Source organism: Aegilops tauschii, chromosome 4 (genome assembly GCF_002575655.3).
Source record: "Aegilops tauschii subsp. strangulata cultivar AL8/78 chromosome 4, Aet v6.0, whole genome shotgun sequence".
Lineage (NCBI taxonomy): Eukaryota > Viridiplantae > Streptophyta > Magnoliopsida > Poales > Poaceae > Aegilops > Aegilops tauschii.
In genome coordinates this window covers 152,010,624-152,034,349 of record NC_053038.3, presented here as the reverse complement: position 1 = coordinate 152,034,349, position 23,726 = coordinate 152,010,624, and the positions used below count along the sequence as shown (strand labels likewise).

At 45.9% G+C, this 23,726-nt stretch overlaps 2 protein-coding genes across 2 annotated transcripts; both read right to left on the bottom strand.

Moving 5' to 3' along the window:
- Nucleotides 1–298: 298 nt before the first annotated feature.
- On the bottom strand, nucleotides 299–1,788 carry LOC141021719 (uncharacterized). Its single transcript, XM_073497575.1, has 2 exons — nucleotides 1,694–1,788; nucleotides 299–719 (listed from the first exon to the last, which is right to left on the bottom strand). Exons 1-2 carry the CDS (start codon nucleotides 1,786–1,788, stop codon nucleotides 299–301), a joined length of 516 nt encoding a protein of 171 aa, XP_073353676.1.
- Nucleotides 1,789–7,850: 6,062 nt separating this feature from the next.
- On the bottom strand, nucleotides 7,851–9,152 carry LOC109742201 (protein FAR1-RELATED SEQUENCE 5-like). Its single transcript, XM_020301292.1, has 3 exons — nucleotides 8,769–9,152; nucleotides 8,325–8,544; nucleotides 7,851–8,221 (listed from the first exon to the last, which is right to left on the bottom strand). Exons 1-3 carry the CDS (start codon nucleotides 9,150–9,152, stop codon nucleotides 7,851–7,853), a joined length of 975 nt encoding a protein of 324 aa, XP_020156881.1.
- Nucleotides 9,153–23,726: the final 14,574 nt, after the last annotated feature.

Below are 23,726 nucleotides of genomic sequence, written 5' to 3'. Positions count from 1 at the left end.
AAAATATCCATGTGTGATTTTGTTGCTCCATGACTACTGTTGTGTGGCAGGCATCAAGTTTCAACTTCAACCTACTTCAACTTCAAATGATGGATCAACAAAATAGGAAGCTAGCAAACTTGTTGAACGACATAAGCAAACGATGTACTTGATAGGCATAGGCAAACTTGTTCAAACCCTGACACACATAACATAAGGTAGCTGGTTCAACATAACGAAAGCAAACTAGAAATCTGAAACAACAAGATTAAGGAGAAGCAGAAGCGCGAGCAACACGAAGGCATACTTTCATGCATCTTCATCCCGCGAAGTTGCAGTGGTAGTAAGGGTCAGCCTCCTGCTCTTTTGAAATATCCCAACCTGTCACGATGTTGTCGATTATCTTCCATGATTTGTACGTGGCGTACGCATCTATTCCCGCATACTCGATGAGCTTGACTGGCAGCGGGTTGTTCCCCCACAGTTTGGGGTCTTCCTTCTTCTCCATCTTCTTCTTCATGCTGTTGTAGAATGGGTGGATGACGCTGCCTGCAATATCGGCCAAGGAGTCGTAGTATTTGTTGGTGGTTGGAACTTTCGACTTGCGCTGCATGTCGATGAAGTTGTTGGGGTTGATCTCCAAACCAGACTTGTTCAGCATCCGCTTGTCACCTCCAATGCTGAAACCGACAAATGTGTACAATTTCTCCTCCTGCAGGAACTCTTTGAGGCGCTTGGGCCTGCAAGGGGGGAGACACATATTGAAGATTAGTGTTCTTTTTTGAAGATTTAGTTCTTCTGCTTTTTGGTTTACAAGTGATAATCCATGAGGTAGATGCTTATATAGTATAAGTCATGGATGAATGTAGTTCAGAATCTAGTACACAAAGTCCTGAAATTAAATTCAACTACACCATGTTATTTTTCTTTTTTGCTATCTTCAGTGCTTCACCAAATGCTTCACCAAATTCAAGAATCATTTTACCAGAGTTAATGATATATGTGCTGCTTGATTCAAGTTTAGTTTTCTTTTTTGTTGAATAAAAGACCTATACCAGTGCTTGATACATCTTTGTGCATCAATTCTATATCAAATTTAGAAATTAATTTGAGAAACATGTGCATAAAGATATGTACCTATACCACTTGACAAAACATCTTTTAATACATCAATTCTATAAACTATACTAGTGCATCAAGATCAGAATCTATGCTAGTACATCAAGTTCAGAAATTAATTTGGTGAAACATTTTTCAGATGCTAATCCAGTGCATCAGTTTCAGATGCTAATCTGGTGAAACAATCCACTTCACAGTTTCAGAAATGCATGTAACTTGACAAACATATACTCGTGCATCCACTTCACAAACTATAGTAGTTCATCTAGTTGGAAACAAGTTTAATGAAATTTTTAGGGAGTAGTACTAGTACAACAGATGAATGAACAGTAGTATGGGTTGCCATTTTGTGGCCGCTGCGATGTGGTACACCAAGCAGATTTCCTGGACGCATAACTGTAGCATTGCTGCCATCTATGGAGGTTCATCTTCGCTGGTGTACTCCACATCAACTCCGATGAAGCTCGGATACAGGCCGCCGCCCTTCATCCTGAGCCTGCTCATCATCTCGTCGGCCTAGTATGGTTCGCTGGTGCAGACAATCTCCAGCGTCTCCTTGCCGTGGAGCTCAACCCCTGTGAGGGTTCTCGTGTACTCGCGCTTCTCGCCGGGGACGTGAACGTCGACGAGGTTGCTGCTCTTGTCCGACGTCTCGCCATGATGACGCTTGGCGGTCGGTTCCTCCGCCATCGCCTTCCTCCGGCGACTGTGGGCTTGTGAGAGAGAAGTTTGTGGTTTGTGTGCAGTGGAGATGGAAGCGGCAATGGTGGTTCTATGAATAAGGCAGAGATGGAAGACAATGGGGTATTTTGCAGTGCGTCGACGGGGATGTGTGGGAGGCGGTTCATCGGGGGCGTGGGTGTAGTGGTCGTGGGGGTCCCTGTCTGCAATCCCTTGTGGCAACCGCCCAGTGGGTGGCGCGGGTGGTGGCCTGGAAGAACTAACCGTCCAAGCCAAGGGTTTTTATTGTCGCACTGAGTAGTCTTGTCAAGCTGTACTTATGAGCTGCTTATCCCACTTGCACGTATCACGGGTGGTGATGATGGCATTTTGCACTGTTTAATTGACGTATGCTTTGTGATGTTTTTCCATGTGGATGTTAAGTATTGTTTTTCCACTGAAGTCTTATACACTAGTTGATCTCAAAACATTTTTCAGTGCCCTGGAAGTTGTTGCTCAAAACTGGTACTTATTTTATTTTCACCTGTACCAACCTAAGTTTGGCATTTATAGTTTTTGTATTCTCATTTTAGTGCACTTATGGTTTAGTGCTGTGTGAACTGAATTGTAATTTCATACAGCGTACGGTTTTGAAATTTGGTGTCACGGTGGTGTGAGTGGCCTGAATGTTCCTGCTTTTTTAGTACTAATGTCATATGTATGTTTGAACTGAGTTTTTTTTGGGGGGGGGATTGAGATTATTTACGACCAAATCGTTCGTTGAGGTGCGGACAGATTTTATATAAATAAGAAATTTAGCAGAATTGACAAAGAGAATCTATTTGAACTTCTTGCATTCTAGTAGTTGAAGTAGTCACATTTTATATAAATAAGAAATTTAGCATAATTGACAAAGAAACTCTATTTGAACTTGTTGCATTTTAATAGTTGAACTTGTCAGATTTTATAATAAGAAATTTAGCAGAATTGACAAACATTATATATTTGAACTTCTTGCATTTTAGTAGTTGAAGTAATCAGATTTTTTATAAATAAGAAATTTAGCATAATTGACAAACATTATGTATTTGAACTTCTTGCATTTTGGTAGTTGAACTTGTCAGATTTTATATAAATAAGAAATTTAGCATAATTGACAAACATTATGTATTTGAACTTGTTGCATTTTAGTAGTTGAACTTGTTAGATTTTATATAAATAAGAAATTTAGCATAATTTACAAACATTATCTATTTGAACTTGTTGCATTTTAGTAATTGAACTTGAAAGTAATATTTAATTCAGTTTTTTAAATTATGTACATTTAACAGATAGGCTATTAAGTTCTCTGCTTTTTAGAGGTTCATTGTTTTTGTATCATATTTTTTCCTTTTTTTATCATCCGTGGTGCAGAGCTAAAATTATTTATATTTATATTTTTCGTATTTAAAGTTATTGCCTGCGAACTAGTATTTGAACTTATATATTTTCAGTTTCGAACATTTTTCTTGTAGTTTATATTTCTTTTGCCCTGCGCTCTGGTTTGTTTAACTAGGCTTATTCGTGGGGTGTTTGTATACGATGGAGGCTAGTGGGCCGTTTTCCGGCCCAAATGGCCCGCGTGGCTGTGCAGTGCGGCGTGCGCGTGCGCTCTGGGTTTAGTCCCACCTCGCTAGTCGAGGGGGGTCTAGACCTGTTTATAAGCGCGGCCGAGGCTCACTGGTCGAACTCCTCTGAATACTTACCTGAGCGCTTATACATGGCGCTCACTCTCCCTCATGACCTGTGGGCCCTAGTCGGCTGGCCATGTGTTGTGCGGATTACTAGGGATTCGCCCACGGGCTCGAGTTCAAGTATCTAGCAGCGTCAGGGCCTGCGCCTGTCCTTGGGCGGTCAATTTTTTCTTTTTTTTGTTTGAATCTAGTACTTGACTCCACCAGTAACTTGGACTGATACTTTTTGTTCTAGTTCTTGTGAGTTTTGTGTAAGTGTAATCTTTTTCATTTGAGTTTTTTGCCTTATTTTTTGTTTTTGTTTTTGTGATTATTCTCAAGGGTCTTCTGGTATCATTTTTCAGCACCATGGTACTTGCGTCTAGACTAAGTTGTACTGATAGTCCATTCAGAGTAGCACTTATGTTCTTAGTATGACATTTTTTTGGGTGGGATTATGAACTGATGCTTCTTTGTACTTTTTATTGTAGTAAGTATGTACTCTCCGATCAAGTGTACTAGTACTGTCATTCTTAGTCTGCAAGTGACCAACATAAGTGTGTGCTGATGCTTCTCAACTTTTTCTGTTGTAGTACTTGTTAATTTTCTAGCAGCTACATATGAATGAGAACAGTACATGAAGTATTAAGAATTTCTGCTTCAACTTTTGAAGTGTTGTTAAGCAACTCAAATTGTACTGATTGTTTTCAATGTTATGTTTTCTACACAATACTGAATCAAAACTACACTTGGAACAATGTTGTGTGATTAGTTTCTTCATAACTAGTACTTTAGAGCAGCCATAAAGTTCCATTCAGAAGCTACTTTGAATTTGAAATGATGCATTAACAAAATACGAAGCTACCAAACTTATATAATGAGATAAGCAAAACAATGTACTTGATGACATAAGTAAACTTGTTCAACCATGAAAAGCACGGCATAATCATACTGGTTCAACCCAACAAGAGCAAACTACGAATTTGAAACAACAAGATAAAAGGCAAGCACAAGCGGAAGCAAAACGAAGGCAGCGCTTTGATGTATCTTCATCCCCAAAAGGGGCGGTCGTAGTAATTGTCAGCCTCCCGCGCTTTTGCAATTTCCCAACCATTTGTGATGTGGTCGATCATGTTCCATGACTTGTACGCGGCGTACGCATCTACTCCTGCGTACTCGATGAGGTTGTCTGGCAGCGGGCAGATCCCCCACAGTTTGTGGTCTTCCTGCATGTCGATGTTCTTCTTCATGCCTTTGTAGAATGGGTGGATGACGCTGGCTGCAACATAATTCAAGGAGTCATACTCTTTTCCGGTTTATGGAACTCTCCAGAGGCGCTAAATGTCGATGAACTTGTTGGGGTTGATCTCCAAACCAGACGTCTTCGGCTTCTCTTTGTTGCTTTCAATGCTGAAACCGTCAAATGTGAACAACCTCTCATGCTGTAGCATCTCGTTCAGGCGCTTGGGCCTGCAAGGGGAGAGACATTTTGAAAATTAGCATTACTTTGATGTTTGAATTATTCATTTTTGTTTTGTTTTACATGCGATGAATCCATGAAGTAGATGCTTATGTAGCATAATTAATGGATGAATGTACTTCAAAAACTAGTAAACAAAGTTCTGAAATTAAATTCAAGTACATCATGTTATTTTTGTTTTTGGATTATACATAGTTTCAGTCAATGTTGTATGTGTTGCTTTAGTACTAGTCTAGTTTACTTTTGTTGAATAGGATAACACATAACCAGTGCTTCACCAAGTCCTTAGTTTTTTTGCTTATGAAAATAACATTAGACCAAGTTCAGAAAATACTTCACTACATCAAGTTCAGAAACATCTTTTTAATACATCGAGTACATAAACTAGACTATCGGATCAAGATCAGAAACTACACTAGTACATCAACTTCAGAAATTAATCTTCTGCAAGATTTTCCAAATAGTAATCCAGTGCATCAGGTTCAAAAATACATTTATAGTGTATCTACTTGAGAAAATGCAGTAGTGCATCCACTTTCACAAACCACACTAGTACATCTAGTTGGGAAACAAGTTTGATGAAAATTTTAGGATACTGTACTAATTAAACAGATGAACCAAACAGGGCAAATTAGTAGGATGGGTCACCATTTTGTGGCTGCTGCGATGTGGTACACCAAGCAGAGTTCCCAGACGCACAACTGGAGGACTGCTGCCATCTAGGGAGGTTCATCTCCGCTGGTGTAGTGCACACCAACGCCGACGATCCTACGATGCGAGCCGCCAACCTTCCTCCAAAGCCTGGAGATCATCTCGTCGGCCTTGTCTAGTTCACTGGTGCAGACGATCTCCAGCGTCTCCTTGCCATGGAGCTCAACCCCTGTGAGGGTTTTGGTATACTCGCGTTTGTCGCCGGGGACGTGAACATCAACGAGGTTGCTACTCTTGTCCGACGTCTCGCCATGATGATGCTTGGCGGACGGTTCCTCCGCCATCGCCCTCCTCTGGCGACTGTGGGCTTGGAGAGAGAAGTTTGTGGTTTGTGTGCAGTGGAGATGGAAGCAGCAATGGTGGTTTCTGGGAATGAGGGAGAGATGGAAGAGAATGGGGTTTTTTATAGTGCGTCGACGGGGATGTGTGGGAGGCGGTTCGTCGGGGGCGTGGGTGTAGTGGCATGGGGTCGCCGTTTGCAGTCCCTTGTGGCAACCGCCCAGTGGATGGTGCGGGCGGTGGCCTGGAAGAACCAACCGTCCAAGCCAATTTGTTTGCCAAGGTATTAATCTGGTCGCACTGAGTAGTCTTGTCAAGCTGTACTTACTAGCTGCTTATCCCACTTGCTCGTGTCAGGGTCGGTGATGATGGCATTTTACTGTCGCACTGATCCGTCTTGTCAAGCTGTACTTAAGAGCTGCTTATCCCACTTGCACGTGTCAGGGTTGGTTATGATGGAGATTTGTAGTCCTCTAGTGTGGGTACTTGGACTGGTGATTGAAGTGTAATTGAACTTACCAAATACCTGTCAGACTATGTGTGTCATGCTAATGTTTTTTAAAACAATTTTTGTTTTTTGAAAGGATTGTTTATATCAAGATAATCTCTGAAAGTATTTTTTAAATTTAAATTAGTTTTTCATCAGTACAGGTGTATTATATTTGCATTTTTCTCGAGGTAATTATTTTTATGTACTGATGGTCTTTCTGAACTAGGACTGGTAGAAGCAGACATAGCTTGTTTTTTCAAACGATGTTTTTTGAGGTGTTCACGGGTGTGTTTGGTTACTCTGCCTTGTACTGACGATTGAGAATTATCAGTACTGATGTACTATAAGTGTTTAAATTTTCCTTAACATATTTTTGCTGAGTTACTGGTCGACAGTAGTGTTGGCGTTACATAAATCCAGATAAGTTTTTTGAAATGTATTTGTGACGTCATTCAAAAGGATTATCAAATGGTTTACATAATAATGTCACTTGTCCAGCGGGCACAAATCACAAAATATATCTTAACTATAGTACTGATCGAGAAATCGATGATAAAGCTAAGTAAGTTTTGGTAACGACAATGTTTCTGATATGTTTCCTCATTGTGTACAGAGGCAACTGAGAGTACAACCTTATTTCTCAGTTGACGCAGCAGCATAACCACTATGGATTCTTCAGTCTTGAGCTCCTCCTAACTGGCCCCGAACATTGTCCCTTGCCGGTGCCCTTTCCAGCTTGAGCCTTGGCAGCTTCGTCGTCAGTTTCAGTTTCCTTGTCCCCAACAGTGTCATCTTCATTGTCTTCGTCTGATTGGTCGTCATTCTCGTCAAACTCTTCTTATTCATCCCCTTCTTTTGATTTTCTGGAACTCTGGACTTTGCCCTATTTTTGTTCAGCGCCACTGACCTCCTTGCCCACTTTGCACGTGCGGGCGTTATGTCCGTCAGTTCACCCACACTTGCGGCAAGTGTAGCTGTTACGTGTGTCGTCTCCATTTGTAGAAACCTGGGCGGCTCCAATCTACTTCTACAAATTTTGCTTGTTGACAGTGGCATCTGTGCGGAGTGGGCATGTGCGGTAATTATGGTTTCTCACGACGTTGCAGAATCCGCATGCCCTTATCCCGAGAGGTTTGCCGCCCGGGCCAAATTCCATGCGCCTGATGGGGCGTGGCGGCTTTTTGGCTGCTACTTTTGCTGCTTGCGTCTTACTCTTCCTCCCCTTTGTCTTTTAGAATATGGGTGGTTTAATCACCCTTTCCTGCTGCTGCTGGTAGGATGTCCCGTTGTCATGTCGTTCGCCTAAAACACCATCAAGCTCATGATCTTGCATGTGAGCATGTTGCTGCTCTTGAGTGTGCACATGGGCAAGCTCTGGTTGTTGTTGCTCATCTTCCTCGTTGTCGAATGGGTCAATAGCTCACAGATGGTTCATATTGGATAACATTGTAGCAATATCCTGCTCAATGGCTTCATTTTCCGCGACACCTCCAGTTTCAACAGAATGCATGGCGTCGAGTTCTTGTTCAAGTTTGTCCATGAAGACCCGTGACCTCGCCATTTGCTCTTGGGTTCTCAAGCTTTTTCTGTGCACCCTCATTTTCAGCGTCAGCCGTGAGCTTTCAATGCAGTATTGGGATGCCTTGTTTGACACTACTGTCCTCAAGTCATTTCTGTTGAATGTTGGCTGGATGTTCGGGCGTTTGGTGTATCTCCTGAGGAAGTATTTCTCTGGAACGCTGGCAGCCTTAATTGTCTGCATCATGCACATGACATGCACGCAGAAAATACCTGTATTTATTTTTGAAGAGGTGCATGTTCTTTGTTATTTCATTCGACCAAAAACTTTGCAAAAGAAGTAGTACAATATATAACATCTTTTTTGAGTCCTCACCTGTGTGGTCCCATAGCTTGCACTCGCACTCATATATTTCTACCACGGGGTATGCAACCACCTGGAACGCGTGCTGAGCCCACGCAGATAGTTTTTGCGGGTTGTTGTAGCGCACGAGGTACTTTGTGGGCTCTTCCGTCTCTGTCGCCGTGAAGAGTGTGCTCAGTTTTAGCCCTTTTCTAATCTCCCTGTACATAGCTCGTGAGTAAAGCTTTGCCATCTGGGTGTCAAACCCATAGAAGGTCAGCGTGTTTTGTTCCTTCTTCCCATGCAAGAATGATGACCAAATTATTAGTTTTCTTGCAGCAAAAACTTGTCTAACTAATAAATTTTTACTTTAGTAAGCATGTTATTTTTGTCTTACGACAGGTGATAGAGCTATACCCGGTTACCCATTGTCTCCTGGTTCCATGTCTGCCTCCTGGTTTTGATGCAGGAGTTTACCTGACTGACAAACCGGTGGAGGTTTTGTCTCTCACTTACGAAGTTCTTCTTGAGCACATAGTTCATGCTCTCACTTTGTTGTGTGGATGTTATTTTGGTGTAGAAAATTTCTTTGAAGTAGGCTGATATCCATCTCTCATGCTCTTTCCACATGCCCACCATCTTGGCATCATCATGGAGGTTGTACTTATCCATGAGTCTTTTCCAGGCAGCCTCAAACTCAGTTGGCATGAGGGTCCAATTGAGAATTGATGTGAATTCATCCTTAAAGTCATCGTGCAGGTTGTACAGGCATGCAAGGTGTTCCCTATACTTCTTCATAATGTGCCAGCGGCACAGCTTGTGTACTATGTTCTTGAAAGCATCTGGGATCGCCAAAGCCATTGCCGGGCACTAGTCTGGTAATGAGAAAAGAGACGTGGAGTGGTCAGCAGATGGTGGTGCATATATACCAATAGAACTGACACAACATTTTTGCTATGTCATTTTCCTTTTTTTTGGGTGGGGGTTGGTGGTTGGGGGTGGTTTTGGCGGTTGTACCTATGAGGATGCATGTAGGAGCCTTCCCTCTCATGCACCTTAAAATGACTTGAGCAGCCATCTGAATGAATCTGCATCCTCATCTCTTATCAGGGTGAAACCAAAGAATGTAGTCTGTAAGTGGTTGTTAGTACCCACAAACACCCCAAGTGGCATATGGTACTTGTTGGTCTTATATGTGGTGTCAAACGTTACGCAGTCACCGAAGTCCTGATACGCCCCTCGGCAACTTGCGTTCGCCCAGAATATGTTCTTAACTCTGTCGGACTCATCAAGTTGCACGTCACAGAAGAATTCTCTGTTTATAGCTTTCATCTCCCTAAAGAAGTTGACAGTCTTTAGGACATCGTCCACATCATCCATCCTTGAATTCTTTGCTTTGCTGCATATTAAAAGTGAACAGTCATTCAAAATTGCATGTTGAACTGGCGTCAGGTCATGCGTTGCATAATATGTTTGTACTGACAGAGGAAAAAAGATGGAGGGGGTTTATGTGAGGAGAACAAGTTTGTACTTACAGGTTAATCAGGTCTTTGGCATTCATTTCGAGGAAGTAGCTACCGGGGACATCGCCGGCCAGTATGCTCATGATTTGCGTGTGTTCAATGCCTTTGAACTGTAGGTACTTGACGTAGTCCAAGATTGTTTCGTAAAAGTTTTTGTGGGAGTGCAAGAAGACAAGCATTTGGGGTGTGAGCTATAGCCTGTGGTTGTGTTCCCAGACTATCTCTTTTACGACAATTGTTCCATCCTTTTCCCTCTTCAGCCTCATTTTAGCCCCGCAGTTAGTCCTGGCTGTCGTCTTGTTCCGCTGTGTATTTGCTTCTGACACCTTCGATTCATAGACTCCATAGCACGTGCAATAAAGGTAGACTCTGGTCCTAACCTTGGAGCCTTCCCTGACAGCAAAACCCGCGTGCTTTGGATAGACGTTGTAGAAGTCCTTTGCTTCTTTGAAAGTTTCAAAGCGCATCTCTAGCCTTGGCAGAACGTAAGCTTCAATGTTAGGTGGCTGCACGCAACAATGAGCAAACAAAAACGCAGTTATGAAAATGTTATATGGGGTGGTCACAGGACCATAGTATGGACTATTCTTGTATGTTTTTTTCTGAATGGATACTTACATGTGTATAGCTCTATGCTGCCCCGGTGTTTGCTATTCACCATGGTGTATGGGCGCAGGTGGTGTCACCCTTGGCACATGCAGCAATGCATCTCTTGGAGGGAGCAATGTTGACGAAGCTGTCCATCTCTCATTGTACAGTCGTCTCCCCTCAGATTCGTTGTGAGGTTATTCCTGTCTATATGCCTCATATCTTGTACTTTGCACCCTTCTAGAGTGGCCAAAATTTAGGTCGCAACCGCTTTTGCAGCACGGATGATTGATGTTGACGGAGCGACTGGTGGAAGCCTATGTGTCCTTGCCTTTCTGCATGCGCTAGGGAAGGAAAACATTTGTTCTTGGGGAAATTGTTGACCTTGTTGCAACCCAAGCAGTGGCAAAGCTTGTATTCCCAGATATTGGTGTTTGCTGCATAGAAGAACCTATCCGCGCTTCTGATGATTCTGGTGTAGCTTGAAATCTGCCTATATTGTTGAAGTATCCAGGTGCTATTTCTGGTGTTACCCAACGAGGCGGCGCCCCATATCTGCTTGGCTCATCAAATCCTCACTGCGTGTGCCACCTTGCATGTTTCTACAATGACATTCAACAGTTTTGGGATTAATCTTTTCTGCATTTTTCTCGTGTACATGCTATGGGTAACATGTCATGCACTTAAGGCAATGTACAAGTTGAACTTGCATCGCTGGCTGTTATTAAACTTAGTTCTCTATTATGTATCTGGTTTAGTTTTTAGTCGAACTGATGAACGTACATGTTCAGCACTGATGTACTGATGTACTGACTTTTAGCACTGCTTGTAAACTGAACATTGAACTTCATCTGTTATGGAAAGTTTTTTTTTATCTTTTTCCCTATAACTGATGCATAAACATTTTGGTGCACTTCTTGCAAACTGAACATTGAACTTCAGATATGTATGGATATGCATATATATAACTGATGCATGTCTTCTCTTTTTTTCATCTATAACTTATGCAACTACACTAGAAGTACTCCTAGTTTATGTATCATTGAACTTACCGTGTAACAAGTGTATATTTTTTCAACAACATTCTTTTACTAGTTCGAACTGGCGCAACTACATGGCATGCACTAGTACAAATAACATTATGCAACTTGCAGTGGTAGCTGAACCTTCTATAAAGCCTAGTAGCTACTTGGACTGATGCATAAGTTTATGTTTTTTTGCTTGAACTGAAGCTAGCATATTAGAGGTACTGACAGTAACCTCGTCATCCAAATAGTGCATCAAGTGGCAGGGATGTAATGAACTGATGCAAGCATTTTGCTATGTACTATCTGCTTCTGCATCATAGGAACATGTGTCATTGATGCAGCACACATGTAGTACTGATGAAATCTGATAGTGTAACATGTAGGCAGAGCATAGTGTGTGCAATTTTTAAACTGAATCTTCTTTCATTGCAGGACTGATGAACTGATGAACTGAACGCAACAGTGGTATTTTTCTTTAGGCAAACCCAGACATGAAAAGAATTTTTGAACTGATTCAATTTTTGAGGAAAATTAGCGTGGGAAGCAGACATCACCTCCAGTGGCATGTTCTTGGATCTGACTTCTTCTTCTTCCTCTCGTGGGCGGCGTACTGGCATGTTCTTGGGAGGCGGCGCCATTAATGCAGGCAAGGATCTTGGGGAGACGACGGCGCTCCTGCTTGTGGTGGATGTCCGGCGATGAGGTCCGGGGAGGCAGCTGCTGGCGGGGATCACGGGCCCGGCAAAGGAGACCCGGCAAGGGAGGGAGGCGGCTGCTGGCGCGAATCACGGGCCCGGCGAAGGAGCCCCGGTGAGGGAGGGAGGCGGCTGGCACGGTTCACGGGCCCGGCGAGGAAGGGGACGGCGGCTGACGCGGATCACAACCCGGCGAAGGATCCCGATGAGGAAAGGGATGTCGACTGGCGCGGATCACAGCCCCGGCGAAGGATCCCGGCGAGGAAGGGGATGGCGGCGGTGGATCCGTCGCCGGCCAGTCACAGCGCCGCGGGCTCCCTCGCTCCGGCTGCCGCCGTCGCTCGCTCGCCCGCGACGGCTGCCTCAGGCGGAAGAAGGCGGGTTGGGTTCGGGCTGGCTCGGGGGGGGGGGGGGAGGGGGATTCTACTGTGTAGGCGTGTCGCGCCTATATAGGGCCGGGGGGTAACAGAATATTATTCTGTTACGGGTAACAGAATAGTCCAGCCCTATATATATATTTCTTATGTGTCTAGTAGCTAGGCAAGATGCGTGATCGTGCGTGGATGTACACCGGTCACACTAGTCAGAAAGACATGACCATTCAAAGGTTAACAAAAACCAAGGGGTTTCTGAGAGCCGCATTTGCAAATGGCCAGAGGACAACGTGGTGCCCCTGTGTTGGGTGCAACAATTGGCACAAGAGGACAGAGGATGAAATGGGCAAACACCTGCAGAAGAGCGGTTTTATGCCAGATTATACGGTGTGGACATTTCATGGCGAGTCTGCCCAACGTGCCAGAGCTGAGGTGCTTCGTTGTCGCACCGACGAGCATGGTACCGGGATGCAAGACATGGTGCAAGACTTTGATGATGCTCGGGATTCGAATGATGAGATGGAGGAATCTGCACACGCCTTCAATGAAATGTTGGAGTCTTCAAAACGTCCTCTCCACGAGCACACTGAGCTTTGTTAGCTGGATGCCATCTCACAAAGAACGGCTCTGAAGGCTCAATTCAACTTGGGCAGAGAATGCTACGATGCAATGATGACAGTATTTGGACGTTTTCTACGCAAAGGCCATGTACTACCTGCAAACCTGTACCAGTCAGACAAAATCCTCCGTGCTCTTAAGATGCCCTTTGAGAAGATACATGCATGTGAGAAAGGATGTGCCTTATTTAGGCTTCTGTGTGCGGACTTGAACTATTGTCCCATTTGCAGGTCATCCAGGTATGTTGTGGTAGACAACGGTATGGGTGAGAAGACGCAGACCAAAATCTCCGTTAATGTTTTTCGGTATATGCCAATCGTACCAAGACTTCAACGTCTTTTGATGGGCGAAGAGACGGCCAGACAGATGACATGGCACAAAACGGGCAAAAGAACCCAACTAGATGCAAATGGGAAGCTGATGATGGTGCACACATCGGACGGTGAAGCATGGAAGCGCTTCGATGCATTACATGATGACAAAGCGGTAGATCCGAGGCATCGTCGAGTTGGCATCAGCACGGATGGGTTAAGTGTGTTTGGTCTGACGGCAGCCCAATACAGTTGTTGGCCCGTATTTGTCTTTCCACTCAATCTCCCTCCCGGATAGATTATGCAAAGAACATTTTCCTGACGTTGATAATTCCAGGGCCCAACTATCCGGGGAAGAATATGAATGTGTACATGCAGCCGCTGAAGGACGAATTGCAAGAATCCTGGGATAATGGGTTCAAGACATATGACGCCTTTATCAAATGGAACTTCATAATGCGTGTCTGGTACATGTACTCGACGCATGACTTGCCGGCGTATGCGCTATTCATTGGCTGGTGTGTGCATGGAAGGTTCCCGTGCCCCACATGCAAGGGAGCTCTTGAGTTTCGTTGGCTTCAGGCCGGTCGCAAGTTTTCTTGCTTTGACATGCATAGATAGTTCCTAGATCCTCGCCATAAGTTCAGGAAAGACAAGAAGAGCTCTGCACCACCTACGTTGACAGGCCAAGAGACACTGGATCAATTAAACACTCTCGAGCCAGAGCTAGAGCGTCCTTCAAGGGGTATAATTTGAAACACGCCTGGTATTTGAGACAAGTCGCTAATGGTTTTGATTTTAAGGTCCGTTCATTTGACAAATACGACACCAACGAGTATCACTTTCGTACCTATGGCAAAGAGCTATCTATGGCCGACCGAAAGTCTACAAATTGTTGTGTCTGTGCTATCGGCGAAGGAGATACCGAGTATTATGGAAGAGTTGAAGCAATTTATGAACTTAAATTCTATGGTGCAAACCGACCAAACATCGTAGTCTTCAAATGTTATTGGTTCCAGCCGAAGGAGACTAGAAGGACTCATTAACACTTAGGGCTAGTGGAAACCAAACAAAGCGCCCATTTGGATGTTCCCGATGTCTATATTATGGCTCAATAGTGTGGCACCCAAGTTTTTATTTGGATTTTTTTGAAAAGATTTTATTTGACTTGAGGGGAGTGATTTAAAATTTTTTCTTCAAGAGAACTCTCCCTCTCATATATTTTCTTTATGGCAAAAATTTTATTTGGATTCACCCAAGATCTGCCTTTGACCTTGGGAGTTCTTGCTCTTCATTTGGACTCTAGACAAAATGTTTTTTTTTTCATTTGGGAAAAGAACTTTTGAAAACCTTTTTCTAAATTTGCACTATGGCTTTTGGAAGGTACTTTGCCACTTTCAACTATTCCTTCTTGCCATGGCATAAGTGCAAATCCTCTCTCCTAAACACTCCCTCACCTCTGGATCATGATTTACATCAAATCCAGCAAGTTGAACCTCCCCATGTATTTATTTTCCATTCAAATATTTTCTGCCTTCTATTCTACCTCTTGGAGATTTACAAAGGAACTCCATTTTCTGTTTGGACTTTTACCACCAAACTTCTTTCCCCTCCTAGTCCTTTGAACCCTCAACCTAGAACCATGAAGATCCACAGGTCTCCAGTTCAAAATTTTCAAACTACATCAGCTGCAAGTTTGGACCAGATTTGGCAAATTTGGTGAAATTCATTCAAAACCTTCTCCAAAAATTCCAAATAAATTCATGCAGCCCCTGGGTGCTTTGAGTGGTCATCTCACCAAGTTACAGCTCCAGCAAAATTTAGCTCTTTACCAAAACCTACTGTCGAACACCTGCAATGCATGGTCACTGTCAAGTTTCAGTAACTTCAGAGTTTCAGTTCAGTGCTTGCTGTCGTTTTCTTCAGAAAAGGGCATCGATCTCGCCAGTACCGCCGCGTCTCCTTGCTCCTCGTCCTCGCCCACTTGTTCCTACACCGCACGAGCGCCTGGCACCTTGCGGGCGTCGGCGACGGGCAGCAGGAGGTGCGCCGCCCTGTGACCGACGCCAGCGGCGGCTTTGCGGACGCCAGCGGGAGACACGGCGCCGACGACTCCACCCAGCGCCGCCCAAACCACCGGAGCCCGCCGCGTGGCCGTCCACTCCCCCGAATGCGCTGCCGCTCTCGTCGTGAACCGCAGGGCGCGGAGCGCGCTCTCTGCCGCCGTTGAGCCCGTGCGGTCACCTCACCGTGGGCAGACGCCATTACGCCAGGGCCAGCTCCGTTTAGCTGCAAAACGAGTCCCGTAACATCCACCGATGCTGCCCGACCGCTCAAACCCTCTGCCAACCCACTGCTCCACCGTAATCGCTCGCCGGAGATTCTCCATTCACGGCCACCCCGTCGATCTGCCTATAAATAGAGGTCCCGAGCTTCAACTCGAGCACCCACCAGCCCTGCACTTCCTCTAGAGCACGCCTAGCCACTGGAAGAGCCCCGAGGAGGTCTACTTCCTCGACTCCGGCCGCCGCGACCCGCCACGGGATCCAGCCCGATTCGCCCCCGTGTGTGCTCCGCAGCCTCCATTCTCTTGCCAGTAACTTCACCATGCATCTCTCGTTCTGACCCGCACTTCAATTTGAAGCTTGCAGCCCTCCACCGGAGTTCCCCATCCTCACCCGAGCCGCCGTCCGCCGGAGATAGTGTCGCCGTCGACGTGGTGCTCCCCGTTGGACGAGTCCACCACCCACCGACGCGGAAGAAGACACCGAAGCTCTTGGTACCCTCCGTTTCTCCTAACTCGCCGTGGTTCGACGCCGGCGTCCACCGCCGTCTTCGGGCGCCGGCGAGCCTTTTCAAACCTGACATGCGGGCCCCGTGTGTCAGCCTCTGTTCTATTTCCCCGAACCGTTTTCTGTTGACGCCTTCGGGCAAAATACGTCTTCTCTCTTGCGCTTGCGCATTTCCAAACGAACCGTTTTCTATTTTCTCAGTTAAAACCCTGGAACTTTTCTGTTTCATTACAGAAAGGTCCCTGGACAGAAACCTTTATAACTTTTTAATAAAAAGGTATTTTTGAGTGATTCTTTTTCTGACATTCTTAAAATTTTGTCTAGTTTTTTATGGGATTTATTTGGGAAATATTTGGCAAAGTTTCTGTGCATGTGTTGGTTTTCACGTTAGTACCCGTTTCGTGATTGCCGTAGGTTCCGGGAGAGGTGACGGAGCCGCGAACTTCGCCGAGCTAGATTCCGACTTCTTCGAACCAGGCAAGCATGTTTGGACATTTGATATGGCAGAAGTTTTGCATGTTCATGTGAAAGTTTGTGTGTGGCATATGAGTGTCGGTAAATATCTCGTTGCTCGTAAGGCAACGACCTGGTTGTTCCGAAGTTGCGATGACCTCTGATGAGAGGTGGCCTAATCATGTAGTGACATGAAGGGCAGCAAGGTGGTACTGTTGTAGCATGCTAGCCTTGCGTCATCCGACTTTCTTCGACGTTAACGTGGTGGGAGCCACGTTATCGATCTTTTCCCGCATGTTCCAAAGTTGCGATGACCTTTGATGAGAGGTGGCCTAATCATGTGGTGACATGAAGGGCAGCAAGGTGGTACTGTTGTAGCATGCCAGCCTTGTGTCATCCGACTTTTCCGACGTTAACATGGTTGGAGCCGTGTTATCGTCCCTTCCCCTTTCCGTGCTACCACATGTCTCATTGCCAGGATACGGTTTAGTAAGTTGGTAACCTCTTTCCGCGTACAAACCAAACAGAGAGGCCGGGATGATGGTACCTTGGCCCAGGATTAAAGCCAGTCATTCGGTCAGGGGGCATGGGTGTTTCCGGTTGGGACCGAGAGGGGGGGCACCCCCTTATAGCGCGCGTATAGAAATTTGATCCCATGCTACGCGAGGTTGTAGCCTCCCCGACTCAAGGTTTTTCTTGAATGTTGCCGAGGGTGATCCCTGGCTTCGGATGGTTGAATTGGGTGTGTACTGGTTAGACGTGTTCCTTCCAGAACACCGTAGACGGAACTAGTCCCCGTGACTACTGAAATCCGTTGGCTGTGGTTAAGTACAAACTCTGCAGAGTCAATTCTTTCCAAATCATCGTATCCATGATCAGTAGTGTATACATTATATCCATATCTATCCATGTGAAAAACTTGTCCCCGGTGAACAAGCTCAAGGGGTAAAATCTCAGGTTTCATTGTTATTTCAGTGGATGGACAAGCTTTATTTTGTGTCTCATGCTTGTGATAATTTATGTCTCCGAGCTGTTGTAATAATGAAATGTGATATAAGCCCTTTAGGTGACGTCGCGCAGACGTCCGACTGTGGCGTGTACTCGTTTCTTACTTTCGATATAAGCCCTTTATGTGATGTCGCTCAGACGTCCGACTGCGGCATGCACTGCCTTTACTTTCTGTTATAAGCCCTTTATGTGATGTCGCTCAGACGTCCGACTGCGGCATGCACTGCCTTTACTTTCTGTTATAAGCCCTTTATGTGGTGTCGCCCCGGCGCCCGACTGTGGCATTATCATTCCGCATTTTCCGCTCGAGGAGTCTTTCAGACACTCGTTTGGCACCTGTATTATTATTCCGCATTTTCCGCTCGAGGAGTCTTTCAGACACTCGTTTGGCACCTGCATTATTATTCCGCATTTTCCGCTCGAGGAGTCTTTCAGACACTCGTTTGGCACCTGTATTATTATTCCGCATTTTCCTCTCGAGGAGTCTTTCAGACACTCGTTTGGCACCCGTATTACTATTCGGCAGTTTCCGCTCGAGGCGTCATTCAGACCCTCGCTTGGCACCCAGTATTTATTATCTCTATGTCTGATCGCACTGGTTAACTTATTCATGTGTTTCATGTTTGCATTTGTTATACCTTATGTCCGAACTGTCTTGCGAGTACTTTCATAGTACTCACCTGGCTTGTTGATTTGGCCAGATGTTGACGAAGGCGATCTCTTGGATGAAGAGTTTGATAGCGCGTCCGATGCCTAGAGGAGTCCCAGTCAGTCCTGCGCGATCCCGGTTTTTGGTCACTTGTATTGTATACGCTTCCGCCACCCGCAATAAGTCTTCTCGAGTCTCACTCCGACGCTCGAAGAGCTATAGTCTTCTGGAGACATATCACTCGCCTCGCGGTGATATCTCCACCATCGTCATTATCGTGAGTTAGTAGTCTGCCACCCTATCCGCCGTATTGTTTTATCGGCGTGCATGTAATAAATTGTTGGGCAGTCTCTGCTCAACTTTGTATTATATTTAGTACTCCTGGTATTTTTTTCTTCTGTGACCAATGTATTGTCTATCAGTGAGAAGGAATTCTTCCTCGCTGGTCCGTAACAGGGATTGGTTTCTCAATAATTATTTTATTGAAAAACCGGTCATGACAAGCTTGGTATCAGAGCCAGGCTGACTGTAGGAAGCCACTAGGTGCGACCGCTAATCAGTGATTAGCGTCTTTTGTGCTTCTTCAGCATTTTGCAATTGTAGCTATTTTCTGTTGGTCATCATAAAATTTATGACATGACTACTCAGAATTTTTGCCTACTTTTGTAGATGGCTGGCAACAGCTGTGAGAATTGAGTGTTCACCAACGTGCCCGAGGGGTTTGTCAAGCTCCTCGTCTCCATCACCAAGCTCGCGATCGGGCCAGCAGCTCGCCCGGAGTTCACCCTCTATCAGCACAAGCTCAGTGACGACGTGTCTATGCACCAGGCTGTGGTGCAGTTCAAGGGAGGACGTTCAGCTGCACGCCACTTCCGTTTTGTGGGAAGGGCCATGCCTACGGAGAGGCATGCCATGCAGATGGCTGCCCGGGAGGCGATAGCTCGCCTTCGGGACATCCTTCCTACGATGAAGACTCGTCGCTACCGCTACCTCCCATGCCATGTGCCTTACACCAGCCACTATGCGTTCGCCTGCCATCGGGGAGAGCGAGATGAAGCCATCGAGATGGTTGTGGAGTATCTCAAGGCCCTGGAGGAGTCTTTCGACAACCTCGTAGATGATCTTGTGGCTACCCGCATGGACTTAGTCCGGGGCGGTCCTGCCAGCAGGAAGGAGCTTCTCCACACGGCGCCGCCTCTGACATTCGTCTCGTCTTCAGCCTCGTATGCACCGGCCGTTTTGGCCACTGCTCGCCGTCTGCCTACCACTGAGGAGTTCGACCGAGTCATCGCTCCTACTCCAGTCAGAGCCGCACCGCCTGCCGCACGCGCTCTACCGCCAGTCGCCCCCGCACCATCACCGCAGCGCAGCGTCGCACGCCAGGAGCCAGCTAGAGAGGAGGAGGTTGATTCTCCTGGACCGCTGAGCCTTGCCCTCGGCAAGGGGAAGGAGATCTTCACCATCTCCGACTGAGAGCACCGAGTAGCCGCGTGTTATGCCTGCTTGTTTGATGTGTTGTTTTTATCTGTATGGTGTGTTCGCTGCCTTCCGGAGTAGTACGCTAGTTTTTAATAACATGTCAGGATTGTGTACGCACAACCTGAGTGCTGTATCTTGTGTTTGCTTTCGCATGTAAGATTTGTGTTAAGCACTTCTTCTCCGTGAAAATCATTTGTGTTTCTTGAAAACCTTGAAGCCTTTTTGATTATTGCCTTTGCAAGGGTTTTCCTGCGCTACACGGTTTTTCTCATGGGTTTTGCAAATGATACCCCAGACTGGAAAAATGTCTCGCCCTTGGACTCGCTCTATGCCCAATCAGCCAGAAGAGGTTTACGGAACACAGACCAGCAACAATTTCACTCAGGGTCAGTCCAGCCAACAGGACAGCGAAGCGGCACTATCTCAAGTATGCCGTCTCTTCGAGCAAAGCCAGCAACAGCACCAGGAGATGATGAACCATGTCATCAATATGGGAAACCACCGTGAACCCTATCAACCACATTCCAAGTTATCTGAGTTACAGAAGACTCGCCCCTCAACTTTTGCTCACACCGACAGGCCACTGGAAGCCGATGATTGGCTTCGCGAGATTGAAAAGAAACTGATTATCGCTCAATGCTCAGATCATGAGAAGGTGCTTTATGCACCACACTACCTTACTGGAGCAGCCGCAGCATGGTGGGAAAACTTCCTACACATGCACCCCAGGGAACACAACATCACCTGGGAAGAATTCAAGGAAGGCTTCCGTGGGGCACACATTCCCAGGAGCATCCTAAAGATCAAGAAGAGAGAGTTTGATGACCTGAAGCAAAGAGGCATGACCGTCACAGAATACAACGGCCAGTTTACCCAACTGTCTCGTTATGCCTACGACGAGCACATGACAGAAAACAAGAAGATGGAAAAATTCCTGGACGGCCTGGCACCAGCATTAAGATGCCAACTGATTGTACACACCTTTCCGGATTTTAAGACGCTGGTGGACAAGGCCATCACCCTGGAGAATGAGCGCCATAGTCTGGAAGATATCCGCAAGCGGAAGAGGGACAAGACGACTCTTGCCCGCAGCAACCGAGGCAAGACTGAGATCCCAAGGACAGACACGAGGAGATCCACGACTACTGAGCCAAGACCCGTCGGACAATTTCATGCTAGAGACAAGGAGTTCACATACCGTCCAGGGGTCACCTGCTATGCTTGTGGTCAACAAGGGCATTATGCTAAACAGTGCCCGAAGCCAAGAGACTCGGCACCCAAGCCGAACAATGGTGGAAACAATCCAGCCCCCAAGCGCAACAACTTCAATCCCAGCAACAACCACAGGAAGGGTCACTTGAACCATGTGACCAGGGAAGAAGCGCAGAATGCCCCAGACATCGTGCTCGGTACGTTCCCTATCAACACAGTACCTGCCACGGTTTTGTTTGATTCTGGAGCTTCCCATTCGTTCGTTTCGAAGAGTTTTGTTTCGCAACATGGTTTTCCGATACTCCCCTTGGAAAAATCTATGATCATCAAGTCCCCCGGAAATAAGCAAATTGCTCAGGGTTACTGCCAAGGAGTGGTCATTGAGTTCGAAGGACTACCATTCCACGCGAATCTCATCGTGTTGGAAAGTAAAGGACTGGATGTCATTTTAGGAATGGACTGGTTGACCACCAACAAAAGATTCATCGACTGTTTCAATCGGACAGTGATTCTCACTCACCATCACGGCAAGACTATAAGAGTTTCCGCTCAAGAAAGGCCACGATCACAGAAACCAAAACTGAACAAGATGGACATCGCAGAATTAAGAAAAGTGCCAGTGGTATGCGAGTTCCCTGATGTGTTCCCGGAAGAACTACCAGGCATGCCACCAGACCGAGAGATCGAATTCAGCATCGAACTAGCACCTGGCACCGCTCCCATTTATAAGAAGCCATATAGAATGGCACCCTCAGAATTGGTGGAGTTAAAGAAGCAGATAAAAGAATTATTGGACAAAGGATTTATTCGAGCCAGCTCCTCACCTTGGGGTTCGCCTGTGTTGTTCGCCAAAAAAAAGGATGGGACTTTAAGGCTGTGCATAGACTATCGAGCCCTCAATATGGTCACCATCAAAAACAAATATCCGATGCCACGAATAAATGATTTGTTTGACCAGCTCGCACAGGCCAAGGTATTCTCGAAAATTGATTTGCGATCGGGATATCACCAATTGAAGGTACGGACGGAAGATATTCCCAAGACAGCTTTCACTTCCAGATATGGGTTATACGAGTTTACGGTGATGCCGTTTGGACTAACAAACGCCCCCGCATATTTCGTCCACCTCATGAACAAAGTATTCATGAAATTCATGGACAAATTTGTGGTGGTATTCATTGACGACATTCTGGTTTACTCAAGGACACCAGAAGAACATGCTGAGCACCTCAGAATTGTTTTGGGAGAATTGAGGAAACATCAGTTGTACGCCAAATTTAGCAAATGTGAATTTTGGCTAAGAAAAGTTGGTTTCTTGGGCCATATATTGAACCAAGAAGGCGTGGCCGTAGACCCAGAAAAGGTCAAGGCCATACTGGACTGGAAGCCACCCGCGAATGTTACAGATGTACGGAGTTTCCTAGGAATGGCCGGATATTACAGGAGATTTATTGAAGGATTCTCCACTGTGGCAAAACCTATAACACAGTTACTCAAGAAGGACAAGATATTCGTATGGACGGAAGCATGTGAGCAGAGCTTCCAAGAACTCAAGAAGAAGCTAACAACCGCACCAGTCTTAGCCATACCAGACATACACAAGAGCTTTGAGGTGTATTGTGACGCGTCCCGAAAAGGTCTCGGATGTGTGCTAATGCAGGGTGGCAAAGTTGTCGCATATGCCTCCAGACAGCTGCGAAAACATGAGGAAAATTACCCAACACATGACTTGGAACTAGCAGCAGTTATACATGCACTCAAGGAGTGGAGGCACTTTCTGTTGGGAAATCGCTGTGAAATATATACAGACCATAAGAGCCTCAAATATATTTTCACACAGCCAGAGCTGAATTTACGCCAACGACGCTGGTTGGAACTGGTCAAGGACTATGACGTCAGTATTCACTACCACCCAGGGAAGGAAAATGTAGTGGCCGATGCCCTTAGTCGAAACCCCAGCCCGGACAGTGACGGTCAGCAAAGTTTGAGGCCTGAGTTTCAGCGAGAGTTCACTCGGCTCAACATGATGTTAGTCTCTGAGGGCACCATATCGAACCTGGAGATACAACCCACCCTAGTGGAACAAATCAAGAAGGCCCAACAGGGACACCCCAGTATCGAAGGCATAAAGAAGAAAATGAACCGTAGTAAGACTTCAGAATTCGTCACGGACAGTGAAGGAACATTATGGTACCGGGACAGGCTTTGCGTACCTAACATTGAGGAACTCAAGCAACAGATCTTGACGGAAAGCCACACCGCCCCATACTCGATCCATCCTGGAGGAACCAAAATGTACAAGGACATCCAGGAAAGATTTTGGTGGCATGGTATGAAAAGAGATATAGCCACATTCATTGCTTGTTGCGATTCATGTCAGCGCATCAAGGCCGAGCACCAAAAGCCAGCAGGGCTACTCCAGCCTAACAGGATACCGGAGTGGAAATGGGATGAAATCGGAATGGACTTCATTGTCGGATTACCCCGATCGCAACGCGGAAATGACGCCATATGGGTCATCACAGACCGACTAACCAAGGTTGCACACTTCATTCCCGTGAAGACTACCTACTCCACACAAAGACTGGCAAAACTCTATCTCTCCCGTATAGTTTGCTTGCACGGAGTCCCAAAGACTATAATATCTGACCGAGGCACCCAATTCGTCTCCAAATTTTGGGAACACCTACAACAAGCTCTAGGCA